Genomic DNA, 26233 nt, shown 5'->3' with positions numbered 1-26233 from the left:
GTTAATATCTATCAAAGGGCTTCCTGTTGCTCTTACCAGGTTCTCCTAACTCAGCTTCTGTGTCCTGCCAGACAGGGGAACTAATCTGAATGAGTACTGCCTTCCTCTGACCTGCACACAGCACCCAGCTCAGTCCTGGGTAGGATTTTGCAGCCACCATCCCCCTCAGATGAGCACTGGGGCCCAGGGCTGAACCATCCTGCCTAGAGAGGTCTTTGCTCACAGAGTAAGAATTCAAGTCTCAAAAGACCTTAGCAAGCAGAAATTACTCGTTGAAGAAAGGATCTGCTGAGAGACCTCATTCCAAAATGGAAACTCAGCTATCTATTATAAACCTTTTTAATAACCCAAAGGTATGCAGCAGAACAACAGAATACAGGTTGGTGTGTGTGCTTTCCTTGGTTGGGTTTTTTTTGAGGGGGGGATTTTTTGGTGGGTTTTTTTTGTTGTTGTTTGTTTGGGGGTTTTTTGTTTGTTTTTTTTTTTTTTTTTTTTTTGTTGTTGTTTTTTTTTTTTTTTTGTTTTTTGTTTTTTGTTTTACTAGAATAGACCTGAAGAGCACAGGCAAAAAGTATTCACTTAGTCCTGGCTGAATCATCAGGAAACATGCACTGAGATGTCATGTGCTTGTATAAATCACTGCTGCAAATGTACCTGAACTGAGTGCCCAGGTAAACACCCCCTGTGCAGCTGTGCTGGTTTTGTTCAAACTCCTGTATTTGCTGCCTGTGTTACCATGACAAAGGTTTAAGCACAAAGCACAAAACAGATTATACATACAGTCCATGTTTTAGCATCCTCCTGGATATTGCCTTCAGCCAGCCCAGGCAGAGCTGCCACTGCTGCAGCCACACCTTCTGGCTTTGGGGTGCACCTACAGTGCAGTGCCAAGCTACACATTTATATCATTGCCACAATGAAGTGATGATTAATCCAGGATTGAGGGAATACATAAATCTTCTCTCCTAATTATTATATAGTCACAGTTAATTACAAGGGTTTTTCCCTAATTGAAATTATTCTGCTGTCACTTCACATAGGAGGATTTAGCGAGGAAGAGCAGAACTAAGTGAGCCATGGTAATTATTGTAACACAGAGCTCTGCCAGCTGCACACAGGATCTGCTCCTGAGTCTTCACAACTTCCTACAAATGACCAGTTATTTTCATCTTGATATATACACCTTGCAGCTCTTCTCAAATTTCAGGTGTTATTTCAAACAATCATTTATTACAGATTTTTTGCTACTGTTCATTGACTGTTCATACAGTCCTTGACTGACTTTTTCTTCCTGTAACTACACATAGAGTTAAAGCTACAAACTATCATAATACTCTATTTAAATGGGTAAAAAGCAGATTTCTTTAGAACAATAAACAGCTCTCAGTTTTGTATTCTCATTTGTTGTACACAAGTTTAGCCTCAGACCTCTGCTCGTTTTTGATGCCACTGAGTACAATTCAGTGAGTGCTCCCTGGCTTTCAAGTTTAGCTGCCTACCCTTCAGCATTTAAAAAACATGCTGATATACACAATCTACGTGTTCAGTGATGTCAAATAAAAAATTCAGCCAGTTATAGTAAGGGGGGCCAAGTTTATGTAGTTAAACTCAAAAAATACCCCAAACCCCAAGCCAGAACAAAATTTTCAGTGACTAGTGTGGCAAATTACAAATAGAACTGTTGTACTAGTCCTTCCCTTAACTACAGTTGTCTGATTTTCATCAAGCTCCTGCAAGAAATATAACCTGTAAAAATATTTATGAAATGATGAAATATTATAAATTTGAAAAATTCTATTGATCTGTATGCACACTTCTTGATACAGATAAATGAAATATTATAGATTTGAAAAATTCTATTGATCTGTATGCACACTTCTTGATAGAGATAAGTGTAAGGGAATTTTTATCCCAGTTCTGAAGCCAGCAGATCAAACTGCTTCCCTGATAAATACTTGTTACTCACTTCACATTCTAAATAATCAATGTATAAATCAGCAGTGGCACTTCCCAAAAACACCTTTTGCACTTTCATTTCTCTTACAGGTAGTGAATCATCAAAGATCATTCCTCACATTGTTTCTTTGTTCTGTCATTAGCACCCAGCCATACCAAATGAAGGTGGTGCCACAAGATCCTGTCCCAAAGATGTTGCAGTCTCAGGAGCTTACAACCAAAACTTCAAACTCTCTGAGACCAGGAGAAAGTCCCACCACACCAGACAGGGGAGTTGCTCACACAAAGATTACAACATGGAGTGAGCACGCTGCTCCTTTGTCTGCAGAGGTCCCACAGAAGTGCCCGTGAAGCAGGAGTTCCGTGCTGGATTTGCCTATCTGCTGCCATCACAGGGAGAAAACGATCTCTTATCTGAGCCATAGCAGAAACCTTGTGTGAGGCCACACACAGATACTGATGTTTAACTGCTCAGGCAAGTGTTTAGCCTCAATCAGCCAATTTTCATCCTTCCAGGAAAAACAGGCAGCTGGATCTTTCACTTCTTTCCAAATATTATTTTGTAGTTTGTGTCTACTGCTGCTAATGTACTGGCTTAAAAGCACCTGCTGTAGAGTAACATTTCAATTGCCAGGTAGGACAAGATTAGGAAAAAACCCCAAAACAACAAACCTGGAGAAAGTTCCAATGAGATACGAGCAGGATAAGAAAGTGATTGCTTCATAGTTGATTGCTAAAACCACAAAATACCTTGGGAATGACAGGTTGAGGAGGCTGCAGAGAAAGCATAACTGGCTTATATTGTCAGAATAAACACCATCATACTTAATACAGCTCTGGATCTGAACCTTTTCCCTCTTTCCCTGCCTGAAGGGACATGGAGATATCAATAACAGAGCTGAAGCTTTAGAAATGTTTTGGATACTTCATGACAAACCATCCTCAGAAAAGGTTACCTTGTGTAGCTTCAATGTATTTTAAATTCATCATCCAGCAGTTTGTTAAGATAACTCCTAATGATTTTGAATGAACAAATGGCAAAACTATGCAGAAATAAAGAGCAAAATACAGAGAATTATACATGAGGCATTTAAATCAACAGAGCAAAGGAGTAATTGGAACAGGAAATCACAAATGCAGCTCTAGAGTGAAAATCACTGTATATTTAATCAGTTGTATCATGTCCATCTTGAGGTTCTGTCACTTGGTCCAGTGGAGGCCACAGTGGTGAAGATGTAGTAGGAGTTCATGGTGTCCTGGAGGAGAAGGAGGTGACAGGGGAACAGTGATGGCTCTGAGGGGATGCAGGACTTGGGGGGCTCACCTCAGCTCAGTTCTGGCACTGTGCAATGGAGGAAGACTCCTCCTTGTGCCCACACCTGGAGGAGAGGGGCACAGTGGGCATGGAGGGACACCAGTTCATGGGCCAGGCCCCAAAACCTGTCTGTCCCAGCAAAAAATGTGTCTGAACCCCAGAATCTCAAGGGGTCTGGGAGGTGGCTGGGGGCTGCAGGGTGGCTTGGGGCTGGGCACAGGGATCTGTGGGTCAGGGTACCCAGGATTTGTACCTGATTACACTGCAGGGCTTGTCCTGGGCTACTGGGGACACTGGGGATGCAAACTGGGGACCATTGGGGTGAGTTAGAGCCTGATGGGAACAACTGGAACCACTGTGGGGTGATGTAGGACACCGGGAGCAAGCAGGGATACAACTCAGGGTCTGAAGGGGCCGTTCTGGGCCTCACAGGTGCAATTTGGGGCTGAAAGGGGCATTTTGGGTGCTGTTTTGACACACAAGACTAGACAGGAAGAGTGACACAGTGAATGAAATGAACAGATCAAGCTGTGGCATTTCCTTTGCTTGTTAAAAAGCACAGTGTGACAGAGACTTGACATGGAGCCTGCAGCAGTAATGGACTAAAGTTTTTCAAGTATTTCAAATATACAGGAGAAGGCATAATGAGAAACACTACAGCAGCTTTATTTGGACTTGTACTCCAGGTACTCAGAGTGCAAGTTTACCTTTATTAATCTACTAAGTTGTGGCAATTAATTAGGGATCAGTTCCCTTTCAGGATGATATAGAGTACAGGCAGAGTAATGGCAAACATAGCACATGTCAGTGCAGTGCTGTAAATAGAACTTCTCTTGATTTGTGTTTCCAGTCTCCGCTCGGTATCACACAGCTCCAGAATCACATCTCTCACAGCAGCAGCCTGGCCCTTGCCCTCCCCTGCAGGCCTTGGCATCACTCTTTCTGTAGGTCGGGACTGGATGGCCACTCTGACACTCTGCAGCTCCGACAGCACCCGTGTGATGCTTTCCTGCAGACTGTTAAACTGCTGCTGTAAACTCCCCAGACATGAACTGACTTGTTTAATGTAGTTTAGCTGCTCATTTAAAGGCATTAAAAGAGAATCTATTTTTATGGAGTCATTCCTGGTTTCCCTAGTTAACAAAGCCCCTTCTTTCCCTCCCTTCGATGCTGTTGTTTGCAGCACCTTTTTTAGGTCTTCTATGACATCACTGAGATCTTTCTGCTGCAAGTAATGGCTGGAGGCCTGTTCTTTGATGGCTTCTTGTAAATTTACTGGGCCCTTCTGTGCTTCAAGCACCAAGACCTTCAATTCTTGCAGCCTTACACGATTGACATAGGTGGAACCAAGAACACCTATAACAGCTCCCAGCACAGAGCCAATAATAGACCAGTTCTTTGTTTTTTCAGCTCTTGTGCGTTCCTTCTCGTGGCTTTCCCTGACAGCTGCAGAGAAGAGAGAGAACTTTTCTCTCTCAGATTCTTCTGCATTTAAATATGCAGCTCGGTACCTCTTCTCTTCCTGCAAGAAATAGAGTGATGAAAAGAGAAGGTATAATATGAAGCTATAAAGTCTATACTAAAGGAAAAAATCCAAACCAACTCCCAAACTCCAGTGCAGGTGAAGGAATGGAAATTGGGAACATCTATTAGTAGTTTCAGAAATTTTCCCTTGACTCTGGGATTTTCTTTATTAATCCTACTTAAGTCAATGAGGCATCATTCTAAGTCTGAGAAATGGAAAAGGTTATCAGGAATCACAGCTGAAGATCTTGTACATGAGAATCTGCCACGTGATGATAGCAAAAGGATATGAGTGAGCAAGGTCTTTCACTCTCCATAATGTTCACTGTTTCAGCCCTGCTGACTTCTCCAGACACCAGCAGAAAGCAGCTGAGAGAACTTCCATGGGTTAGCCAAAAAAGAGTTTCTCTCATTGCATGGAGAGTTAATTAATCAAACGGCAGCTTTTTCTTAACTACTCATGTACAGGTCACCACTACAACAATTAATTATCTAGGCTCATTATCTTCAGTTTGATTCTCCAAATTTACTACTCTACTTTGCCATTAATATATAAAATTTGCACAGGGGATCAAACCATTGATAACAACTAAGTAAAACAACTACCCTAAGAAATTAACTGTGATCACTTCAGGACTGAACTGCATCTACAAAAACAATCAATCACTAGTGGAGGAAACAAAGCAAACAAATTTTCAATGCTTAAGTACCAACAATTCACCAATGCTTAAGTACCAACAAATTACCTGCAGCAACCTGTGTTCCAGAGTAGCCAGTTCTAAATACTGGGTGTCATCCCGAGAGACCCTGTCTAAGCGATCCCGAATTTCCTTCAGTTTAATCTGTTGGGCTTCTACATTTTCACGAGCCTCTCGAACTATCCCTCGAGCTATCATAAAGACATTTTCTGCCTGAGAAGAAAGAGCATTTATTTTAGAGACTTACTACCATACAGACCTAAATTGCTAATTATATATAATTCTTTTTCTTGTGGGGGGAGGAAAAAACCCACCAACAAAATAAAACACACTCCATTTTCAATTCAGAGGATAAGCTCTATTTACTACATGCATAGCCTAGAACACATTCACAGTACCTGCACAGACAGCCAAAGCAAAAAAAGGATAGAATTCTCCTTGGATAACCTTTTCTGCCTCAGACAGTGTTTATGCTTCATACAGCTCTATTTTAAAAATTCCACATTATCTCCATCTTTACCTCTGTCACTTTTCCCTGAGCCTCTCGAACTTCATTGATTCCAACAAATTCTTCGTATCTGTCCCACCAATTCCTGCACGTTGCAGACACTTTCTGGAGGGAGTTTTTCCCCATAGCAGTCCCAGATTCTGTGATGCGATGAAGGAGACCCAAGGCCATTTCCACTGCAGACTTGGCTTCGGGCCTCTTGGGCGCCGATGGGCAGTAAGTCCTCACCACATGTAAATTCACTTTGGGACTCCATTTCAGCAATGAATGGTGATACTGCAGACCACAGGACACTGAGGATACACTTGATTTGTATTTCATAGGCCCCATGTCTTCAATTTAATTACTAAATAAAAGTGCTATAAGGAGAAGAAGAGAAGTTATTGAAGCATGGCTGATTCGTAGCTCTTCAACTACAAGTGTGCCAAAACAAATCAATTCAAGAATGGATAAACCACTGCTACTTTTACATCACTGCTCACCTAGAGAATTTTCCAAAATTTTCAACGAAGTGCAATTGTGCCACAGATTCCTGATTTTCTGTTAGGAAGTACTCCCACCATGCTTCATGCTTCTTGACTACTAATTCACCCACGGCGTGAGCAGCGATCATGTGCAGATCCAGGAATAGCAGGAGTAACTTCAGAGAAATTCAGAAATTCAGTGCTTCAGCAGAGCAGTGGCTGCACAACGTGGTTTGTGCCTCAGGTAGATACTCACAATTCTGCAAAAGAGCAGAAAAGGAAAAAAGGCAGAGAGGGGACAAAATCTTGATAAAAAAAGAAGTGTGGCTGGATCATTCTCTTTATCTACATTGCACAGACACAGGAAGTGGTGAAGGATGCAAAGACAAAAACACAAAGGACATAGGGAAAACCCAGAAGTTCTGAACCGAATACAAGTATTCCCATGAGACTGCCTACAAAATAATAAACCAGGACCAGCCACAAGGATAGAAAAATCTCAGGGAATGAACGCACAGCATTCTAACACACAGGGCTGCATCTTAAAATGAGCTTAAAATTCTTGCTTACTCTGCAAAAGCAGGCTGCTAGTTATGGTTTATTGTCTACTGATTTTAAATATGATCTTAGAATTTAACTGAGGCACGTTATTCTAAAAACTAGAAACTGGAGAACTTTTCAGTTGGGTTTTATATGAAATTTGAGTATGACTATATTAGATTTTGACTAATATAATATGAAAACATAAATTACTGAGAACACTTGATAGCTGCTGCATATTTTAAAAAATTATTTAAAACACATTTCCTTGTTAATTTTAGGTAGTTAATCCAGGCATCTCCACAAAAAAGTACTGAAACAGCTGGAAAAATTCTGACCACCACAGGTTCATTCCCCTGCTGACTAGTTCTAACAACTAATAATAACACCAAGTGGCATTATGAAAATCCTACCAGTTGTTTTACATGCATAACATGTAAGATCAAACCCACAAGAACATGGAAGTGAAAGAAATTGTCTCTCCTGCCAGCATCACTCACACATCTCCTGTCAACAGCAGTGTTGAACACCTACTCTGCATTGCAGGCCACAACAAACATCAATTCAATTTTGTCTGTTCCAGAGTGCAAAATTACCCTCTCTTAATTGCATTACTTCTTGAAGAGTTTAACCTAATATTCAGGGTACTGGAGAATAGAAAAAAAAAAGAGGAAGAAAGTTGAGATTTGAAGAACTTCTATGCATGCAGTCACAGACTCTGACGAACGTGATCTCAGCCTGAGCTTAGAGGACACAAGAAAGTTGCGACAGCTTAACCTGACATTACGTGCCTGGTTCTTCTCTCGCCTCCCTCGCAAGAAGCATTTTCTCTGCCTGCCGTCTCTGACAAACACACTCCCAAAAGCTGCCGCGCACAGAGCCGGTGCCCAGCGGGACTGCGCTCCCGCCTCCCGCAGCGCTCCCGCGCCGGGCCGAGCGCAGCCCGGCGCTGCCGAGGCGCCCCCGCATCCCGCCGCCGGCTTCCTCCGCACCACCGACCCCGTCCCTGCCCGGGGGCCCTTCCACCGAACCGGCCGAGCCGCCGCTCCCCTCCCGGCCGGCCCCGGCCCGGCCCGGCCCCGCCGCGCCCCGTACCTGCCCCGGCCCGGCGGCGGAAGCGGCGGCGGCGGAAGCGGCGGCGGAAGCGGCGGGAGCGGCGGCAGCGGGCGGAGCGAGCGGAGCCATGTCGGGCCGGGAGGGTAAGGCCGGGCCCGGGGCCGCCGGTGCCGCCTGCCCGGCCCCGCTCGGCCCTCACTGTCCCCTCTGTTTTTGCAGGCGGCAAGAAGAAGCCGCTGAAGCAGCCGAAGAAGCAGACGAAGGACCTGGATGAGGTAGGGCGGCGGGAGAGCCCCGGCGGCGGCGGGAGGGAGCCGGCGGGCCTGGCTGCCCGGGGTTCCTGCTGACATTTACAGGAGCAGGCAGTGACAGGACGAGCGGGAACGGGATCAAAGTGGAAGAGAAGCGGTTTGGATTAGATATTAGGAAGATATTCTTGCGTGTGAGGGTGGTGGGTCCTTGGCACAGCCCAGAGAAGCTGTGGCTGCCCCATCCCTGCAAGTCTTCGCTTGGACGAAACTTGGAGTGACCTGGGCTTGTGGAAGGTGTCTCTGCCCATGACGGGGCTTTGGAACGAGATGATCTTTAAGGTCCCTTCCAACCCAAGCCATTCTGTGTTTCTCTGATGCCATGATGACATCCCGCCCGTGTTCCACCATGCTGGTGGATGCAGCAGATGCAGAAGCGTCAGACTGAGAGCTGAGCTCGGTCAATCACTGCGGCCCCTGGGATTATTGTGTAGCTTGGATGAATTAAGTACTAGTGAATGTATTAAATTATGTACTAGTGAATTGCGTGTTAGAGATACTCTGAACTCTTACATTTAAGTATGGATGTCAGCTGCTATTTCTGTGAATAGTGCATGATGGATGAGGTGCCACTGTTTGGAAAAAGGCAAATACAATACCTCTTTGAAAAAGAAAAAAATCATAGCTTTCTAAATAAGCTTTATTGTTAAAGAAATGGTAGAACTGATAGAGTGTTTACAAGGATGCAAGTTAGAAACATTTGTGTGGCAAATGATGTAATATTTATTTTTGTCTCAGCTCTGCAATACTGTGAGCACTTGGGAACAACACATTGCAAGAAAAACCCCACAGAAGTGGATAAATGTGAGGGATTGATTTACTAGGAAAGACACATTAGCCAACTGGAGACAGGAAAACCTGGAGAGAGAAACAGAATATTCTGTTCTGTGAGGGGTAGGTAGGGGAAGTAATATGGTTACATTGCAGCAAGGGAGGCTTTAATGAAAGAAGAGGAAAGCTTTGCAGTTGTAAAGATGAGCCACAGACTGGATTGGTGAAGAATCTGCGGAATCTCAGTTGTCAAGGTCCTCAGTTCAGTTTCCCCAAAGTCCTGAGTGCCAAGTTAAAAATCTGGGTCCTTTTCAGCCTTGGTGTCTGTGAAGAATGTGTATTTAAGGGACAGAGTATGTCTGACTTCTCCTGGATTTGGAGGCCCATCCAGCAAGGAGGCTCAATAGCTGCCTTGCCTGCACTATTGGCCAGCAGTCTCATTAGATTGCTTGGAATTAATACAAATTTATTAAACCCAGCAAAAATGATATATATGAGAGAGGGTTTTTTTAAAAAAAATATGTTTTTACTTTAGCCTTACTTTATTTACATTCTTTATAGCCCAAATGTTTCTGCTAGTGCCTGTTTGCTGGGCTTCAGGTGTCACTGAGGGTATGTTCATGAATGGTGTTAGTGCAAACATCTATCAGTCAGAGGAATCATAATCTCAGAATGAAAAATAATTCCAGAAAGACCAAACATACAGAGTTAAAGTTCAGTTTGTGGTCTTTGTGATAGTTTTGCAATATTCTGCATATTTAGCATTATTCAGCCATCCTGCCTCGGTCCAGTCAGGTGTTTGTTGCTGCTGGAATAGTACATTTGTTTTTCATTGCTTCTCAGTTGTTTTTGAGTATTTCTGTGGAAGAGATGTTAAAAAATGCTGCTGTTCTTTCCTTCAGACGGATCTGGCATTCAAACAAAAACAGAAGGAGGAGCAAAAGAAACTTGAGGAGATGAAAGCAAAAGCAGCTGGAAAAGGGCCCCTGGGTAAGTGAGGTGCCATCCTGGCAGGAGAAATGGGGGTCTTGCTGGCTTCAAAAATGTAATGGTTTTGCTTGACAGACATAAAAAGGGAGGTGCCTCTGGGTTACTTGACATAGATAAATAAGTTGATGGCAGATATGAAACAAACAGAGGCTATTTTTTTTCTATGCATTTTCATCCCCACATGATGCAGGTTCTGGTTCAGCAGGCAGATCACTGTGTCTGGCACCCTGGTATGTGCAGGGACATTGCTCCTTTTTTTTAGCACACCAGTCTTTTCTTTTCAGATGTATTACCTGTAGGCTTTTTCCACAGTCCTCCAAGTTTAAAAGATCCAGTGCTAGTCCTCTGAGAGGATGAATTTCTTAATTATAAAAAACAATTCACCAGTGGGAACCAGGGCTGTGCAGGCTGTCTGATGGGGGCGATTCAGCTTCATGAGGAACTGCATTTGGAGCTAAGCTCTGTCACAGTCACCTAACCAGCTGTGTTGTTTCTTTTGGCAGCCAGTGGTGGAATAAAGAAGTCTGGCAAAAAGTAGCTTGATCAAACTGCAGGGTATGAAGTGATCAAGTTACTCAATGGACCTGCAGACTTCAGAGAGTCTTGAAAACAGTCTGTCATTTGGGAAACATTGTACATTTTGTTTAGTCACAATAAACCCTTTTTGTTAAGATGTGATACTTTCTCTTTACTTGTAGGTTTTGTTTAAAAATGGCGTTACTGTTTTATACCAGAAATGAAACTTTTACTGAAGACCATGTGTGTCCTTGTGCAGCCTGAGTGTCTCTGGTCATTTGTTAGAATAAATTTCAACTTCTCCTCTCTTTTGACTGTGGAGTCAGGGCCTGAGTGTTAAAATCTGCAGAGTTTTATTCTGCAGGCTTATATTTAGCTGCAGTTGTCTGAGATGTGGCTATAGCAGGATGTGCTCTCCCAAGAGCTCTAAGTTTTCTTTAAACAAAAGTTGGGTTGTACTTCCATCACCAGCACCTTGGGGCAGCCACTGCAAAACAACTCCTTCCTGTGTTCCTACTTTGGAGCACTGCAGTGCCCTGTAGTCCCACTGCCTGCTGAACATACACTTGCCTTTGTCCTGCAAATTGTCACTGCACCGTTTTCCTGAGCCACATCTTGACATCACAGCTCTGTCACACTCGTGGGATGCCTTTGGGGTGGAGAGGGGAGGGGAGCAGGAACTGAATTCACGAAATGAATGGCACTGACTGAACATTGGTTATGGAGACTTGAAGGAAGGAATGTGCTGTTCCCAAGGTGGGACTAACAGAGGAAAGAATCAATTCAAAGGCCTTATTACTGAAGAGCAATGGTGATACAGAGAGTGTTCCTGCTGTCAGGCAAGGCAGCTGATGGCTGCAGAGGGGGAATGGCTTCTGAGAACAGCGAGACTCTTGGGCTGCAGTGGCACGGGGGAGTTACATGGGAAATCTGGGCCTGCACAGTCTGGGCTCCTAGGGAAGAGAGCGCAGGTGTTGGGTGTTCACTGCACAGCGTGCTACTAAGAGGGTTTCCTTGTTAAAAAGACATTTTTAAAGGACTAGAGGCGTTTCCTCTTTCCTTCTGAAACGCGAGGCTCCGTTTCAGCAGGGTGGGAAGGGGGGGTGCCCTGTTCACCTGGGAGCGTGAGGCGCAGGCCTTACCGTGCCATCAGCCGTGCCGAGGGCGGCCGGCAGCGCCCCTGCCACGGGGTGGGACCGGGACCGGGACCGGGACCGGGCGGGGCCGCGCGCGAGGCTCCCGCCCTTCCTTGGGCTCTGCCGCCCTCGCGCGGCGGCCGCGGGAACGGCGGGGCGCGGGCCGTGCCCGCCGCTGTGCGCATGCGCAGCGCTTCCCGCGGCGGGCGCTCCCTCAGCGCGGCCCCCGAGCGCTCCCGCCCGGCACGGGAGGCTCCGGCCGTGAGGCCTCGCCTTGTGCTCCCCCGCCGCCCGAGGCCCGGGAGCCGGCGAGCCCTGCGGCATCGGTCCTGAGCTCACACAGCTGCAGGCACGTAGTTTGTACCCCGGGTATGAGCCTCATCTCACGTGCCGGTGGTTCATAGGAACATCAGAGCTCTGCTGTCCTCCAAAAGGGGATAAATCAACCCTTGGTGATAATGAGGAAATTGTAATTTCTGAAAGTACTTTTCTGGACATCAGATTGAGTCCTGCCAGCCAGACAGAGCATGTGAAGGCTGAAATTCAAGATTGCATCATTCTTGCATTTTGGGTAAGAGTACCTTTGGTAACAGAAAGCTATTCACACAAAAATGTAGGACAAAGCTGCCTTAGACATAGAGCAGGGACTGCTCCTGGCTCTGTGCAGAACACTGACGGCAACACAAGGCACCACTGGTACCTCCTGGGGCTGAGCTCCAACCCATGAAACACAAGCAGAGACAGTGTGCTCACAGTTGTGCACACTCAGTGAGAGCACAAGCTGGCTTTACTTCACCCTCATCAGTCACACACTGGTGGTGGCAGATCCCTGCCCACACTGCCCCCCTCACCCCCATTCCCCCTGGTGTGTAACTTGGGGGGTGGTTTAAACGAGGAAGGGAGGCAGCACGCTCCAAAACATGGGAGAAATAAAACTTTGACAGTGAATCAATAAGGAATTGTTTGCCCCAGGAATTACTGAATGAAATGAATGAGGTTGCTGATCCCAGCCAAGCTAGCTTGAGGTGGTCTGAGGGGAGGACAGTGAACAGAAATGTGTGCTCCACAGCATGAGACAATATGCAAAAAGCATTTCAGCCAAAAAGAAAGAAAAGAGGGAAGGAGACCAAATGGCAAAGTGACAGATCACTGCAGTGAGAGCTGTTCTCAACAGGCTTAACTTTAATGTAAGCTCTGAACCACCCTCCTGGCCAAGAGCCCTCCTGCTTAATATTAGGCTGTGGAAATGAAGCTAAACAAAGGAACACTTTGATTGTATCTTTTTACATAACACTATGTAATAAATGGCATTTCATTCCTTACTGCAGCTCCAGCTCAATGTTAAACTAATGCAAAGACAATATAACTCCTAAACCATAGATACACATAAAATTATCACAGTCTGAAGGGCACAGAAAAAACAAAGTCCAAAAGGCAGCTGGAAATGGATGTCAATTAAAATAGCAGCAAATAGACACAAATATTCTTTGTAGGAAAATCTATTGAAGGATACAATTGCCATAATCAGTTCAAGTCAAGCTCTAGTGTTTGAAAAGACTTTGCCTGCACTTTAGTTAGTGGAGCTCCAAGGAAATTATACCCTGCTCTGAATGGCTTCCAGATACTGATTCTGTGAGGTCTTAGAAGAGGAAACTTCCTTAGTGTAAATCAGCCAGCCTGGAAAACTGGGTGTGACCTTCTCTAAGACATTTTCCATCCTCATTTTCTTCAAAATTGGGATAGTGGTATTATATTACTTCAGAAAAGTATTGAGGTTAAATTAATATATAATTGTAATGTACTGTTCCTGCTCTGCAAATTCCAGTGCAAAAGCCAGTGATGTAGGAGCTGAGGCTAAAGCAGAATTTGAGGACAGAATAAGTTCTGCATGTCCTTCAGTCACATTGAACATCTTGCTGTTCACCAGGCTTGCAGAGCAGCCTGAAATCGGACTGAAGCATACAAGAGGAGCAAATCAGTTTTGTCTCTTTGGCCATTTCACTGTTGCATTTAAATGTTCACTATTTTATCTCTGCCATTTAACAATCTATGCAATTGCCCATTCTAACCTATTTTGCTAGGTCTTATCCTTGTATCAGGCTTTTAAAATACAAGTGGAGTGATCTAAATTACCTTCAGAAATAAAAATCTTCTACATGGCAAGTAAGTATTCTCATTTACTAAGATTCTGAAATAAAAATTAGTTTGGTAGAGATTGGTCTGCTTTTATATTTAATGACTCCAGTATCACAGTTTTTGGAAAAAAAAGTATTAAACAAAGCCATATATGTAACTCCTTATGCAAGAAAAACACACTTGGAGAATTATGAGAGGATTTTCTAAACCAATAAGAATTTCAGGTGTCAAAGCTTCTGCTTCAGTGTTTTGTTTATTTTCAGCCTACCCATCATTACTTACTGGTTTCTGCAATGTCTCCACTCTAAAATGCTGCATAGAATCATGAGCTACATATGGACCTCAGGAATGCAGAGACCATGTGAACCACCACTGTTCACTAGATAATATTCTGCACTTCCTAAAAGAGAGGAGATTAAGTGAGGAACAAAATCATTCTGTGTTTGACAGCAGAGGACCTACCATTTCCATACTGTTTCTATGATGTCACTGAACTTGTAGTACCTCCAAACCAGAAGGCAGCTGGGAGCAACCAACTAAACGAGTTTATCTCTTGCTAACATGTAATTAATATACCCTTAAGTTCAGGTCTAAGTGTCAAAGAGATGAATTTTAGTAAAGAGGGAAGAATAAAAAAACCAACAGGGCAAAATACAGCTGTGATGTGAAACAGCTTAGGTATCCAGGAGATTTATTCTGATGTACTTACAGAAACTTATTTTTCCCATATGTGGGAAAATAAGTTTCTGCTGAGCACATAATTAATTATATTCCAGTTCTTTAGATCATGGTTCTTGTTTATCTTTTTGCTCAAGTCACTTGTCTGTAATAAGAGAGCATATCATCTAAACTTTGGTAAAGTGGTTCCTGATTTGGAGTGTCACTGCTGTCAGTCTGAGCTGGAGGTGCCATATCCTGAGTGCTGCAGCCACTGTCCTCCGTTCCTGGTGGCACATCCTGGGTGCTGCTGTCACAGGTGTCTGTTCCTGGTGGCATCTCTTGGCTGCTGCAGTCACAGGTGTGTGTTCCTGGTGGCACCTCTTGGCTGCTGCATCCACAAGTGTGTATTCCTGGTGGCACATCTTGGCTGCTGAGGTCACAGACCTGTGTTCCTGGTGGCACATCCTGGGCACTGCAGCTGCAGGTGTGCATTCCTGGTGGCACATCCTGGGCACTGCATCCACAGGTGTGCATTCCTGGTGGCACACCCTGGGCACTGCAGCTGCAGGTCTGCATTCCTGGTGGCACACCCTGGGCACTGCAGCTGCAGGTCTGCATTCCTGGTGGCACACCCTGGGCACTGCAGCTGCAGGTCTGCATTCCTGGGGGCACACCCTGGGTGCCGTAGCCATAGGCCTGCATTGCAAAGGGCACGTCAGGAGTGCCATAGCCGTACCCATGCATTGGTGGCACCATTGCTGGTGCCCCATAGCCATAGGCCTGCACTGGGAAGGGCACCTGGGCAGTGCCATAGCTGTAGGCTGGCATGGGTGGGGGCACAGCCCGGGCACTGTAGCCGTAACCCCGCAGTGGGGGTGGCACACCTCGGGCACCGAAGCCAAAAGCCTGTGCTGGTGGTGGCACGTCCTCGTCATCGCTGCTGTCATCCTCTGCTGATGACACGCCCTGAGTGTCACGGCCACTGGGCTCTGCTGAGCCTGGCTCAACTGGAATGCTGCTGTTGGAAGGCTGTGGTGACAGTGGCACATCTCCAGTGCTGCTGCCACTGCCCCCTGGCACCGATGGCCTCTGTGGGTTTTGTGCTCTCTCTGTTTCCAGTTTTTCAGAGGAGGTTTCAGAACTGTTCAAATTCCGACTTCGGAGATAATCATCTTTCTTTTGTCCCAAAAAGTAATCAGAAGGTGGTGCAAATTCTGGGTCTCGCTCATCTCTAAGTTCTTCCTGTTTCTTTTCCCATTGTCCAAACATCAGCTCTGTTAGAAACGGGAAAATGGCAGATTTAGCAAGGTCTGAAGGTCAGACAGGAAGGAAAACAAATTGGCAAACAAAGAAGATGCAACTTTGTAAAGCCACCTGAAGTTCCTTTCCCACTTCATACTATATGGAAATACAAGAATCTAGTGCAGATTCCTTCAGTGAACCACAGTTAGTTCACTTTGCATTTTAAAGTAAGCTGTCCTTTGCTTTCTGAGTGCAGTATTTGCTGCAGTGCTGCCTAGGTGTTGGTGAGATATCAGGCTTCATCAGAGGAAGGAAAAAAATTAATGTCAGAGAGAATAAAGATTTATGAGATGGGATCTGAAAGTTTGAGGGTTTAATGGAATCATGAAGTTTCTCCTCATAGTGATGTTCATTAATGGAACATAAAGATTGAAAAGTATAAAGATTCTGGAAATACCAGTATTGCATGGAAGAGGAATAGTGCTGTTATGGTACTAAAGAAGGTGGGCATTTATGTGCTTTGTCTATTCCTTGTTTGCTTTTACTTAGAAGTCATGCATCAGATTAGAAGAATGTGCATGAGCTTAGATTAATAGTGCAAAATGAGTTAATAGGTTTGGGAAGGACCTACAAGACAGCCATCACTTTGTGGCAAGGAAGATGCTTCAAAATGGGATAAAAGGCACTGAAGTGGTCTCTGCTTGAATCATGTTTTAGTATTGTGCTGTACTTGTTTGTGTGATACATCCTATCAGGTAGCAGAAACCACAGGAATATATCAAGAAAAGATCACACTGTACATCTTCTGAACTACAGAATTTGTCATTCTGTCAACCTGTCAAGATCATTCAGAAATGCAGTAACTCATATAGAAGAAAACTTTTGGGGACATTACAGCAGCTGCTGGCACTAAGGCATCCTTGTCAGTGCCCTGGACACTGGAGGTCATCAGTACGAGGCAGAAAAGATTTCAGTGCTTCTCAGTCTCACCATACTTTGGTCACAAAACAGAAATGGAAGTGGCAGTGTACATGCTCCTTCCCAACAATGCTCCTGAATCCACATTCCCTTACCTTTGCCTTTATCCCACTCTCGGACATAAGGCACTCCAGGCTTTGTGTCTCTCCTCTCCTGGATGATGACCTCCACCTTCCTACTTGCTGCAGTAACTCTTGGAGGTTCTGGTTCCTCAGCAGCACCTTTCACCTCTGTCACAGGAAGAGACAGCAGAGATTGTCAGTTACAGAATAAAAATCTGTATGACTCTCACAGGTAAAAATAAGAACATTTATTTCCATATATCTCCAATAAGAACAGTATCTCTATTTCATTTACTGGAGAAAACAATTTGCATTCTTATTCTTCTGAACAACTATAATAGTATGCAGTGGCGTGATGCTGTTCTTCATTTCCAGAACACCTCACAGTTAATCACTTGCAAGGAATTCTGAGACAGTAAAATATCAGCTACATTTTTCAGTGGGAGACAGACAGTACAAGTTGACTATCAGTGTTGTAAGAGAGACAGCACAGACACAGGATTAGAATTCAAATTCATTAGCCTAAATCCTAGAGTCAGCTGTATCTCCAACTCACACACTGCACTGACACTGTCACAGTGTATTATTGAATGATATCAAAATACCTTGTTACTACTTATTCTACCTCATCTTCATAGAAGAGAAAGGCAGTACCATGTCAGCAGCTCTAGCCTCAACTTGCATAATCAACCCATGTAATTCCTGCTGTCAGGTGTGAATCAGAAAAAGGCTACAATCTACATACTGTATTTCTACCTGCATTATTAAGCTATTTCTGGCATGATTTTATATCTACACACAATTACATCAGCTCTCATTATCGTAACAGTTATGTTAATTGTATATACAGAATACACAATACCAATACACTGACTGTCTAAATGAATATAAATTAGAATCTGTCTGCCCACAGATCAAGGTGAAACAGCAAGTATTTAGGTTAAAAAGGCAACAGATCATACCTCCATTCTCCAGTTTTTCTGCCTCTTCCTCTAATCCAGCTTCCCTTAACTTTTTAATCTTCCGTGCTCGGAGTTTGGACAGCCTTGCATCTAGAGCTGCTTTCCTCTTCTCTTTCAGCTGCTCACGTTTATTTCTCTGATCAAGTGTCTTAACAGCAAAAGAAAACACGAATTATTCTTCCTTTGTTATTATAAACAAGTACATATCTTCCTTCACAAAACAACTAAAAGGAATCCTATCAAGTACCAGGTTTCAACAGGAAAAAAGAAGCCAAATTTCTATGGCTTCTTTGGAGTCATTTGCATCACCTAATCACTTACACAACAAATCAAAGACAGTAACCACTGAAACCACCCTGCCCTGGCAGCCCAGTCTGCTCTTCACTCTCATACCTGCTCCCTCAGCATATCCAGGGTTGCCCGTTGTTTATGCCTGAGCTCTTGGTCCCGAGAAAAGGCAAAGTAACCAACACCGAGCTGCCTGGCCTCTGACAAGGAGAAAAACAACAGATTTCAGTTAAATTCAGTTTATAGTTGGCAGTAACTACAGCCTCCAGGCACCCTGCTTTCAGGTGTGGAATTATTACCAACACTGGACTGGTTTTAGATTGCTTTAGATAATACATAAAGTGAAGCTTCTTGAAGGAGAACACAGGAGGAGGTAGAGAAACATTTGAGAAAAATACAATTTGAAGAAAAAATAAATCTAGACTTATGTACTGGTAACTTTCAACATTATTACACATGTGGCTTAACACACACCTACACTTTGCCACAGAGGCACAGGAAGTAACTTTCCCTTGCTCCCTCTACAACTGATTTCTTTGGTGATACAAAGGTAAGTGATTTAAAGTATGGCACTGTACCATTTTCTCGAATGTCCTCATAATGTATGGGTCCCATGGGTTTTCTGAGGGCTTCTTCCTCTTCCTTTTCCCACTGCTGCCTCTGAAGTTCTCTTCTCATGTCTTCAGATAACAGAGTATTCCCATCAGGTTCTTGTCTAATTAAAACAAATTAAGGATTACAGAGCAGAATTTACCAGTTTGTCAGTACCAAACAGTGCAAGTATGACTTAGTCTGATCCACTATTGCAGTTTCCACAAAAGACAGATCACTGTAGACACTAGTTAGTGATACAATGCTGATGACTATGGTATGTGGTCAAGATAGAAATACAAAGCTGCCTCTAAAACAAGTAGAACATGTTATTAAAAGACAAAATAATGTTATTTCTCAGAAGATTTATGAAATAATTATCAAATCACAAAATGGGAGAAGAAATAATCAGTTATTGGCATCTGTGGGAATTCTAGCACTCACATATAGGACCATTTCAGATTTAATGTAAGAAAATGAAAGATATTTAAAGTAACAAAACAATGCTTTACCCAAAAGATTGACTCAAAATATTAATATTCAAATATCAATACCCAAATATTAGTATGGAAGTAATTTTAACAAAAGAGTTGTTAAACAGCTGTTTAACAGAAGAACAAAACTAAACAAATGGAGGTCTAACAAATTCACTTTGAACATCATGAAGAATTTGGAATTGCTAAAAGACTATCATCAATTTCCATGTTAAACAGAACTGGAATCACCTTCCTGGCATTTTATGGAAGGTATAATGAAATACAAGGACCCCAGTTTTTAAAAGATGCAACAAATACCTGAGATTGCTTAATACCTTTCTCTACAAATTATGTAAATCTAGAGAAAGCAGTAACATCAATTCTGAACTGAGAATGGAGTGACAAAGCTCAGCCTCTCTTCCTTCTCATTAAAAAAAAAATGTTAAATACTGAGAGGAACAAGCAGCTCCATTAGAGAAACCACACCTTTTCCCTTGAAGTTCCTGATCCATTTTAAGTAAACTTGGTAAATCCTTCTTCATGCAGCGTCTAGATCGGCCCAAGAAATCAACATAATCAACCCTGTAATGAAAGAAAAAGAAAAGTTATGCAAAACTTCTATTTGCAGGTTAACAGAAATCTTACCCAGAAGACAGAAGCATTAACCCTTTCCAAGGAGTACTCCAAAGGAGATTTCCAAAGACCATCTGTCACCTCCCAGTGTGTGTGTGACAGTTGCTCCTGCTTTTCACTTAACACACCCCCAGATTAAGAGGACAGTTCTGAATGGGGCATATGACAGTTCTACCAGACATTTATTCAATCTCCCTTTGAGACCCCTGTTCACTTGGGCAATGAAATGGTGTACAAAATGTTCAGAAGTAACCATGTCACGTAATTTTCACAACAAAATAGAACTCAGCCTACTGTTTGCTTCCCATGGTGAAGATAATGATGCAGCATTGGCTTCTTGTGGATATGAAATTGCTACAATACATTTCAATTATTGGTCTAAAGGCCATTCAGAACAGACTGATAGTGTGTATTCAATTGGCATAACAAAGGCTGACTAAAACACAAGCAAAATGTTCCTCTGAAGCTATTGTGCTTCTTATTCAACTCTTTATAGTACTGAACATCTGATTTACAGTTGTTGAAAAAGCTGTTAAGAGCTACACTTACTGTCCTGTAATGTGGAAAGCTCTTTAGCATCAAGCAGCCTCAATTATCCCATTCTAAAGAATATTACATCTGAAAAAGTATGACTGGCAATCTAGCTCCCAACCCCCAAACTTTTAAAGATCTGTGCTTTTAGTAAGTCCTTTACTTAGTTTCTAAGGATATCTACACTTTAGTATTTGAAGAATGGGAGTGCTGTTTTGTATTGGTTACTGCAGATTTAAACTGATTACCAGAAGTAAAATCTCTTGTTCCACAAGCATTTTAAACAAATGGGCAACGAAAATGTTTAGTCAGGACTGATTTCATAATTATTCCTAATGTCTCAGATGAAAAAATAGTGGTAACTTGGAATGACCCAGAAAACTGTCAGAGACTATTTGCTGTGCTGCAGCAAATTGGAAGAAATGCTGAAAATCGTGTTCTTATTCCAACCAGAGTTTCTCTCCTTTAAGAGAAGGTTGTACAGTTAAATGACTGCTCATTTTTAAGTCACTCACAATTAAAGAAAGGAAGATGAATACCATAAAATCCTCAAGTTTTGCTAAAATACATTTCAATTCAGCACATCAAAGCATAAAATGGTACCAAATACTGTGATGACTACTCAGATAAACTATGCAAGAAAATAACAAAGGAGATGATGTTGTCCCCCCTATAGTACATTGCCTTCACTGCAATTTCTCAAAATCCTAGATGCAGATTCTATTGCAGTGTTACCTATGTGGGTGGAAATTAAAGTGTCATGGAGGACTGTCTATAGGAGAAATGAAACAATGTTAACACCTCCTTGCCAATGTGTAGTATGAAACAAACATGAAAAACAAAGGTGTCACTTCACACATTTTAAAAAAGAAAAGTATTTTCTCAAGAAATTCTCAAGAATAAGAGTGGCCAGGGCAGATGAGCCTTATCAGTAGCACCAACCATTCCTCATCCGGGTCCTCTGGTGGTGGAATGTCTGCTTCAGGCTGAGTTTCCTCCTCATCTGTGTCTCTTTCTGAAGTCCTCCCAGCAGCTTCACTCTGCTGTAGCTCCTGTACTTCGTGCTGCTTGTCTATGATCTTCTGAGTGAAATCCACCAGGTACAAATCCTCAGTTTCTTCATCTAAGGCAGAAAATCGATTCTTAGCGAACAGCCATGAAAAGAACAGAACTGAGCACAAAATCAATACCAAATAGCTACAATCAGCTTTTCAGCTGCCAGCAATGCCCTTGACTACAGTATTGGGGAATACTTAAATCCCATTCAGTGCCAAACAAACCCAGAGCTATCAAGTGGCTCCACAGTGATAACGTCTATTTCTGAATCAAAGTTTCAGGGCATTGTGTGCAGTACAGAAAAGGCTGCATTCTCTGCAGCAAAACATTCTCTGCTTGTTAACTGTTTCATAAGCAAAGGATTTGTCAAGGCTCAAATACTTTTTTGATGTTTAACATTTGGTATGTTGGCAGGAGCCAAGCATTCATGAGGGTACTTTTTAGGAAAGTAGAGGAAAGTGGTGGGGTCATGTGGATGAAGATGGACACTGATAAAGAGAACAGATTAACTGCAAGGAGATTTGTATTCTATTTTAATAATTACTTTTTGAAAGGGACTGAATGTGTGAAAGAAGAAAGGAACAGATTAGCATTCTCTATCCCTATTAGCTGCATGACTGGCATTCAGATATGGACCAGCCAGACTCCTCTCCTGATGCTCTCCTCCTCATAAAGGCCCAACAATTAGAATGCAGGACAGAGCATCAGCAATGCAATCCAAAGATTGCTCAATGGAGAAAAATTTTTTTTTTGTCTTTCTAAGATACTGTATTGAAAAACCAGAACATAGTTCACCCACTTAATGAATGAGTGAAACAAGCCTCAAGTGCTTTACCTGGTCAGGCTGCCCTTCAAAAGTAATTTTATTTTCTCTAGTAAATGTATATTTTTTTCCTTTTCAAAGTGGAATAAACCATGTCAATCAGTTTCTATAATAATTCCAAGAATTTATACATATCTAAATGCTTATTTTGCAATAGTATTGTTCACCTGGGAAGTCCCCTTTTGTCATTTTCTCATACAGCTTTGCTTTCTCTTCAAGCTTCTTCCTGAAAAAGAAAAAAAAATGAACCTTGCAATCCCACCAATTCCAAGCACATTTTAAAGTGACCTATTTAGGTTTAGATAAATGGAATAGGAAAATCCTGGGACTGCCTGAGGTGTTCATTAGAAGCTGACTTATGCCTGGCTTTTGTTTTGAACCTTCACTACCATTTCTAAAGATACAATATTTTCCAGTTCCAGAATTTATACTGAAAATAATTTTAGTGAAGTTACAAATTTTTTCTCAAATGTAATTTGTCAAGTAGGCAGAAACATGCTGTTACAAGAATTCCACCTTTATCTAAGTACTGTGGTCTGTCAGATAAATAATGGAAATGAAACCATTATTTGCAGACACTGAAAGACAGTTTTACAGGAAAAAAAAAAGAGATAACACAAATTTACACCTAATCTTAGAAACTGAAGAGAAAACCTTAGCTAATTTTTGGAATTTCAAAGAGCAAAAAACTGCTTACAGAACCACAGCAAATTATTTATAAATGGCATTTTTCACATATATCTTTTTGTTCAACCAACCCATTTAGAAAATGAGCTAATTCTTGAAAATGTAAGCTATTTTCTGTCAAGCCAAAGAAACACTTTGCTACAGAATTCTAACACTGCACTGCACTGGCTGGTAATTCTAAAGATGATTAAAAAAAAACAAACAGTACCCTGACAACTGTGATAATTTAGACAGTGTGAGGTCATGGGAGCATGAGACTGCTGGGATGAAATTTGTACACTACTGGTAAAAAGTATGGATGATACTGGAATTACTGGCTGGTATAATGAGAACTGCTGGTCTAAAAAACTTCTTTCTGTGCTTTCTGAATACCAAAGAACAAATTCTGCAAAGCATTCCTTTCTTACAGAGCCTAAGAGCTACCTTGATTTATCCAATATATCCTGCTCTTCTGCCTTCTGCTCAACATCTTTCGCAGCTCGATTTACAACTCCCGTGTTCTGCTTGGTCCAGATACTTGGTTTCTGCAGAGGACAATTTTGTAACAACAAATAAATAGATGAAAATATTGAAATGGTAACAATTAAAAAAATATTTCAACTCTATAATGCAAATGATGCACCTGAATCATGGAAGGCTTTGTAAATAACATCTTATACGTGTTTGATTTGAGATCATTCCTGTGCTGTACAGGCTGCAGGATGGTATCATAGTTAAGGGCAGGCTGAGAAGGCCTTAAAAATCCTGAAGGCACTCAGAAATCAGACAAAATCTATTCTGGCAAAGATGTTAAGGTTAAAAAAACCCAATCATGCAATCTTGCTGATTAAATACATACTAACAAAGCTAAAAAAAGTTTCTATTCTCCATTGCCTCGATTTTAGATAGAAATTCAATCAGGTGGCCTGTTTGCAGCATAACACTGTAAATGCTGCATGTGCTTCAAATATGGCAAGAACAGCACATTCTGCTTCTAGAAAGCTACAGAATGAACAAAACCCAAAGTACAGTACAGAGCAAAACTAGAGAGATAATTGTGTATTCATTATTGTACACCACAAACCACAGCACAGCATTTATCTGGGGAGTTCAGTGACTCTAGAAGAATCTCTAGATTCCTCCATCCTGCAGCATCCTACAAAATCCTCTAATAAAAAAATAAACATCTCTTCCTATAGTTAAAGGGTGTGGATCCTTGGGGAATAAAGATTAAGTGGGGATTTAGATGGGTAGAAGCACAAGACTAAGCTTTCTGCTGTGCACAGGAATTTCACCTAGAAATGAACTTTAAAGAATTCTCATAATTTTATATTTGACTAGAAACACAGCTGAGTATTTACTATTATTTAAAATTGAATATTAACTTCCTTACTTTCAGGAGACAGAATGACAAAAACAACAATGAAAATTGTTTTTACCTTATTAGAGGTTCTGGGCTTTTCAAAGACACCAGCATCTTTCAACAGCTTTTCTTTCTTGAACTCCTCTTGCTTTCGGAAGAGTTCAGCTTTGAGATCCACTAGCTACACCAGCAGCAAAACAGCACATGAATAACAGATCACAGACATCAGTTACTGCAATAAATAACTGCAACTTTAGGAAAACAACCTGTTAGTTACACTTATAGGAGCATTTGATTGCATTTTTATGTGGAACTTAGAAGCAGTGATCTAATCACCAAGATCACCTCTTAGAGCAAACAAAATAAAAAAATCACAGAATTCAAATTATGATTAGGGATTAAACAACCTCCAAAGATATCCTTGATCCTTTGCTACATAACAAGGATAAGAGGTATAGCTCTGTCTAGATTTTACCAACCTCCTAATGGCAAACAAATAGAGAAGGAGCAATGAAAAACACTACTGAATATGAAAAGGGAACTTTTAACCATTAGATAATAAATGAAATCCTGTCTCAGAAAATAATTGATAAAAGTTTGCTATCATAAAATACATATTTTCCCCACCACTTTATGTACTGTTTATTAGTTTTACATTTTCTTTATCCTTTTTAAATAAATATACGAGTAGCATTGCCATCTGTGACCAAGGTCCATCTCAGGTTTTATTAAGTAACATCATTGGCAGGGGTATTATCTTGGGATCACAAAACTAGTTTGGAAGAGGATATTATGCTACTTTTCCTGGAAGTCCTACAGATGACAAAATTCAGAGCTGCATATTAAAACAGTAAAGTGCAGAACTTTGGTATTAATATTTGTCCCAAGCATTTGCTTTTCAAGTCGCTGGGACAACGAAGTGCAGTGTCTTAAAAATCACTTGTTCTCCCTTCTGCTTAGAGGTGATAATCCAAAAATTCAATGTAAAATATTTCATAGTTAACTGTGAAATATTAACATTTATTAGCATACATTGACTAGTTACATAGCTCTTCATCTGAAGTGTTTGGCAGCTCTCGTGAACGTCCTGGAGAACAGCGAAGGTCAGCACCTAACCATTCCTAAGGGTGGAAAGTTAATCTTCCACAGCATAGATCTTCTACTCCTTAGGAAAAAATATTTTCCCTGTTATGGGCTAATTTAATGTAATTGCACCAGGAATGCGAGCAAACCCAGCCGGGCAGACTCGGGTTCGGAGCGCAGGGCGTGTGGCTGGTGAGGAAGGTGAGGGGACAAACTCCCAGTCCTGACACTCACAGACCGAACATGCAGCACACGGCCTTACACAGCCCTTTAACCCAGCATGTGCCGCAGCGACTGCCCACGGCAGCGGGTTAGGGGAGCACACAGAGCACCGGCCCTTCCCCTGCGCCGCTCTCCCCGCAAGCGGCGGCGCCAGCGGATCCCCGGTGGAGCCTCAGGGCCTGCGCCGGCCAGGCCCACCCCGCCCGCGGGAGCCCCGCGGCTGAGCACACCTCACAGCCCTACTGTGAGGCCTCCTGGGCGGGCGGAGGGGTTCGTTTTGCCTCTCCCCGCTCAGTCACTCACCGAGGACGCGGCCACGTCCAGCGGCTTCTTCCTGCGGTCCATGGCGGGACCGGCCCCGCCACCGCCTCCCACCCCGCCGGGCGGCCTTGCCGTAAAGCGCGGCGGAGGCGCGGCGCTATCGCGACAGTGCTGCTGAGGGCGGGCGCTGCCGCCATGTTGGGAAGGTCAGGGGCGGTCCCGGGGGCTCGGCCCGGGGTGGGTTGGCCGGGGCGGAGCGCTCCCGTCCGGGGCTTCTCTGCCTTTGGGTAATCCCTGCGCTCAAACTGAGGGGGAAAATGAGGGAAAATTTGTTCCCCGGTGCGGGACAAATCCTTCCGGCGTCCCGCTGGAAATGCCCTTGTGGGCCGCGGGGCTGGAGCTGCTGCTGTTGTGACGG

The 26233-nt window shown here is 42.9% G+C and overlaps 2 protein-coding genes and 1 long non-coding RNA gene across 3 annotated transcripts; 1 reads left to right on the top strand and 2 right to left on the bottom strand.

The window, feature by feature from the left end:
* Positions 1 to 3962: 3962 nt before the first annotated feature.
* CCDC51 (coiled-coil domain containing 51) lies at positions 3963 to 7431 on the bottom strand. The gene is made up of 4 exons (XM_058812976.1): positions 6484 to 7431; positions 6014 to 6360; positions 5542 to 5706; positions 3963 to 4793 (listed from the first exon to the last, which is right to left on the bottom strand). Exons 2-4 carry the CDS (start codon positions 6329 to 6331, stop codon positions 4017 to 4019), a joined length of 1260 nt encoding a protein of 419 aa, XP_058668959.1. The 5' UTR covers positions 6332 to 6360; positions 6484 to 7431; the 3' UTR covers positions 3963 to 4016.
* A 725-nt stretch (positions 7432 to 8156) lies between these two features.
* Positions 8157 to 10808, top strand: LOC131563196 (uncharacterized). The gene is made up of 4 exons (XR_009275280.1): positions 8157 to 8204; positions 8281 to 8336; positions 10043 to 10130; positions 10634 to 10808. It is a non-coding gene; the product is annotated as an uncharacterized LOC131563196 (long non-coding RNA).
* A 2200-nt stretch (positions 10809 to 13008) lies between these two features.
* CCDC174 (coiled-coil domain containing 174) lies at positions 13009 to 25930 on the bottom strand. The gene is made up of 11 exons (XM_058812876.1): positions 25858 to 25930; positions 24326 to 24430; positions 23331 to 23431; positions 22388 to 22446; positions 21284 to 21464; positions 19664 to 19759; positions 18689 to 18825; positions 18216 to 18310; positions 17823 to 17970; positions 16894 to 17028; positions 13009 to 15852 (listed from the first exon to the last, which is right to left on the bottom strand). The coding sequence occupies exons 1-11, from the start codon at positions 25897 to 25899 to the stop codon at positions 14729 to 14731; spliced, it is 2223 nt and encodes a 740-aa protein (XP_058668859.1). The 5' UTR covers positions 25900 to 25930; the 3' UTR covers positions 13009 to 14728.
* Positions 25931 to 26233: the final 303 nt, after the last annotated feature.

The sequence above is a fragment of the Ammospiza caudacuta genome, chromosome 12 (genome assembly GCF_027887145.1).
Source record: "Ammospiza caudacuta isolate bAmmCau1 chromosome 12, bAmmCau1.pri, whole genome shotgun sequence".
NCBI classification, from domain to species: domain Eukaryota; kingdom Metazoa; phylum Chordata; class Aves; order Passeriformes; family Passerellidae; genus Ammospiza; species Ammospiza caudacuta.
Note: the sequence above shows the minus strand (reverse complement) of the source record. Positions and strands in the feature narration are given on the sequence as shown.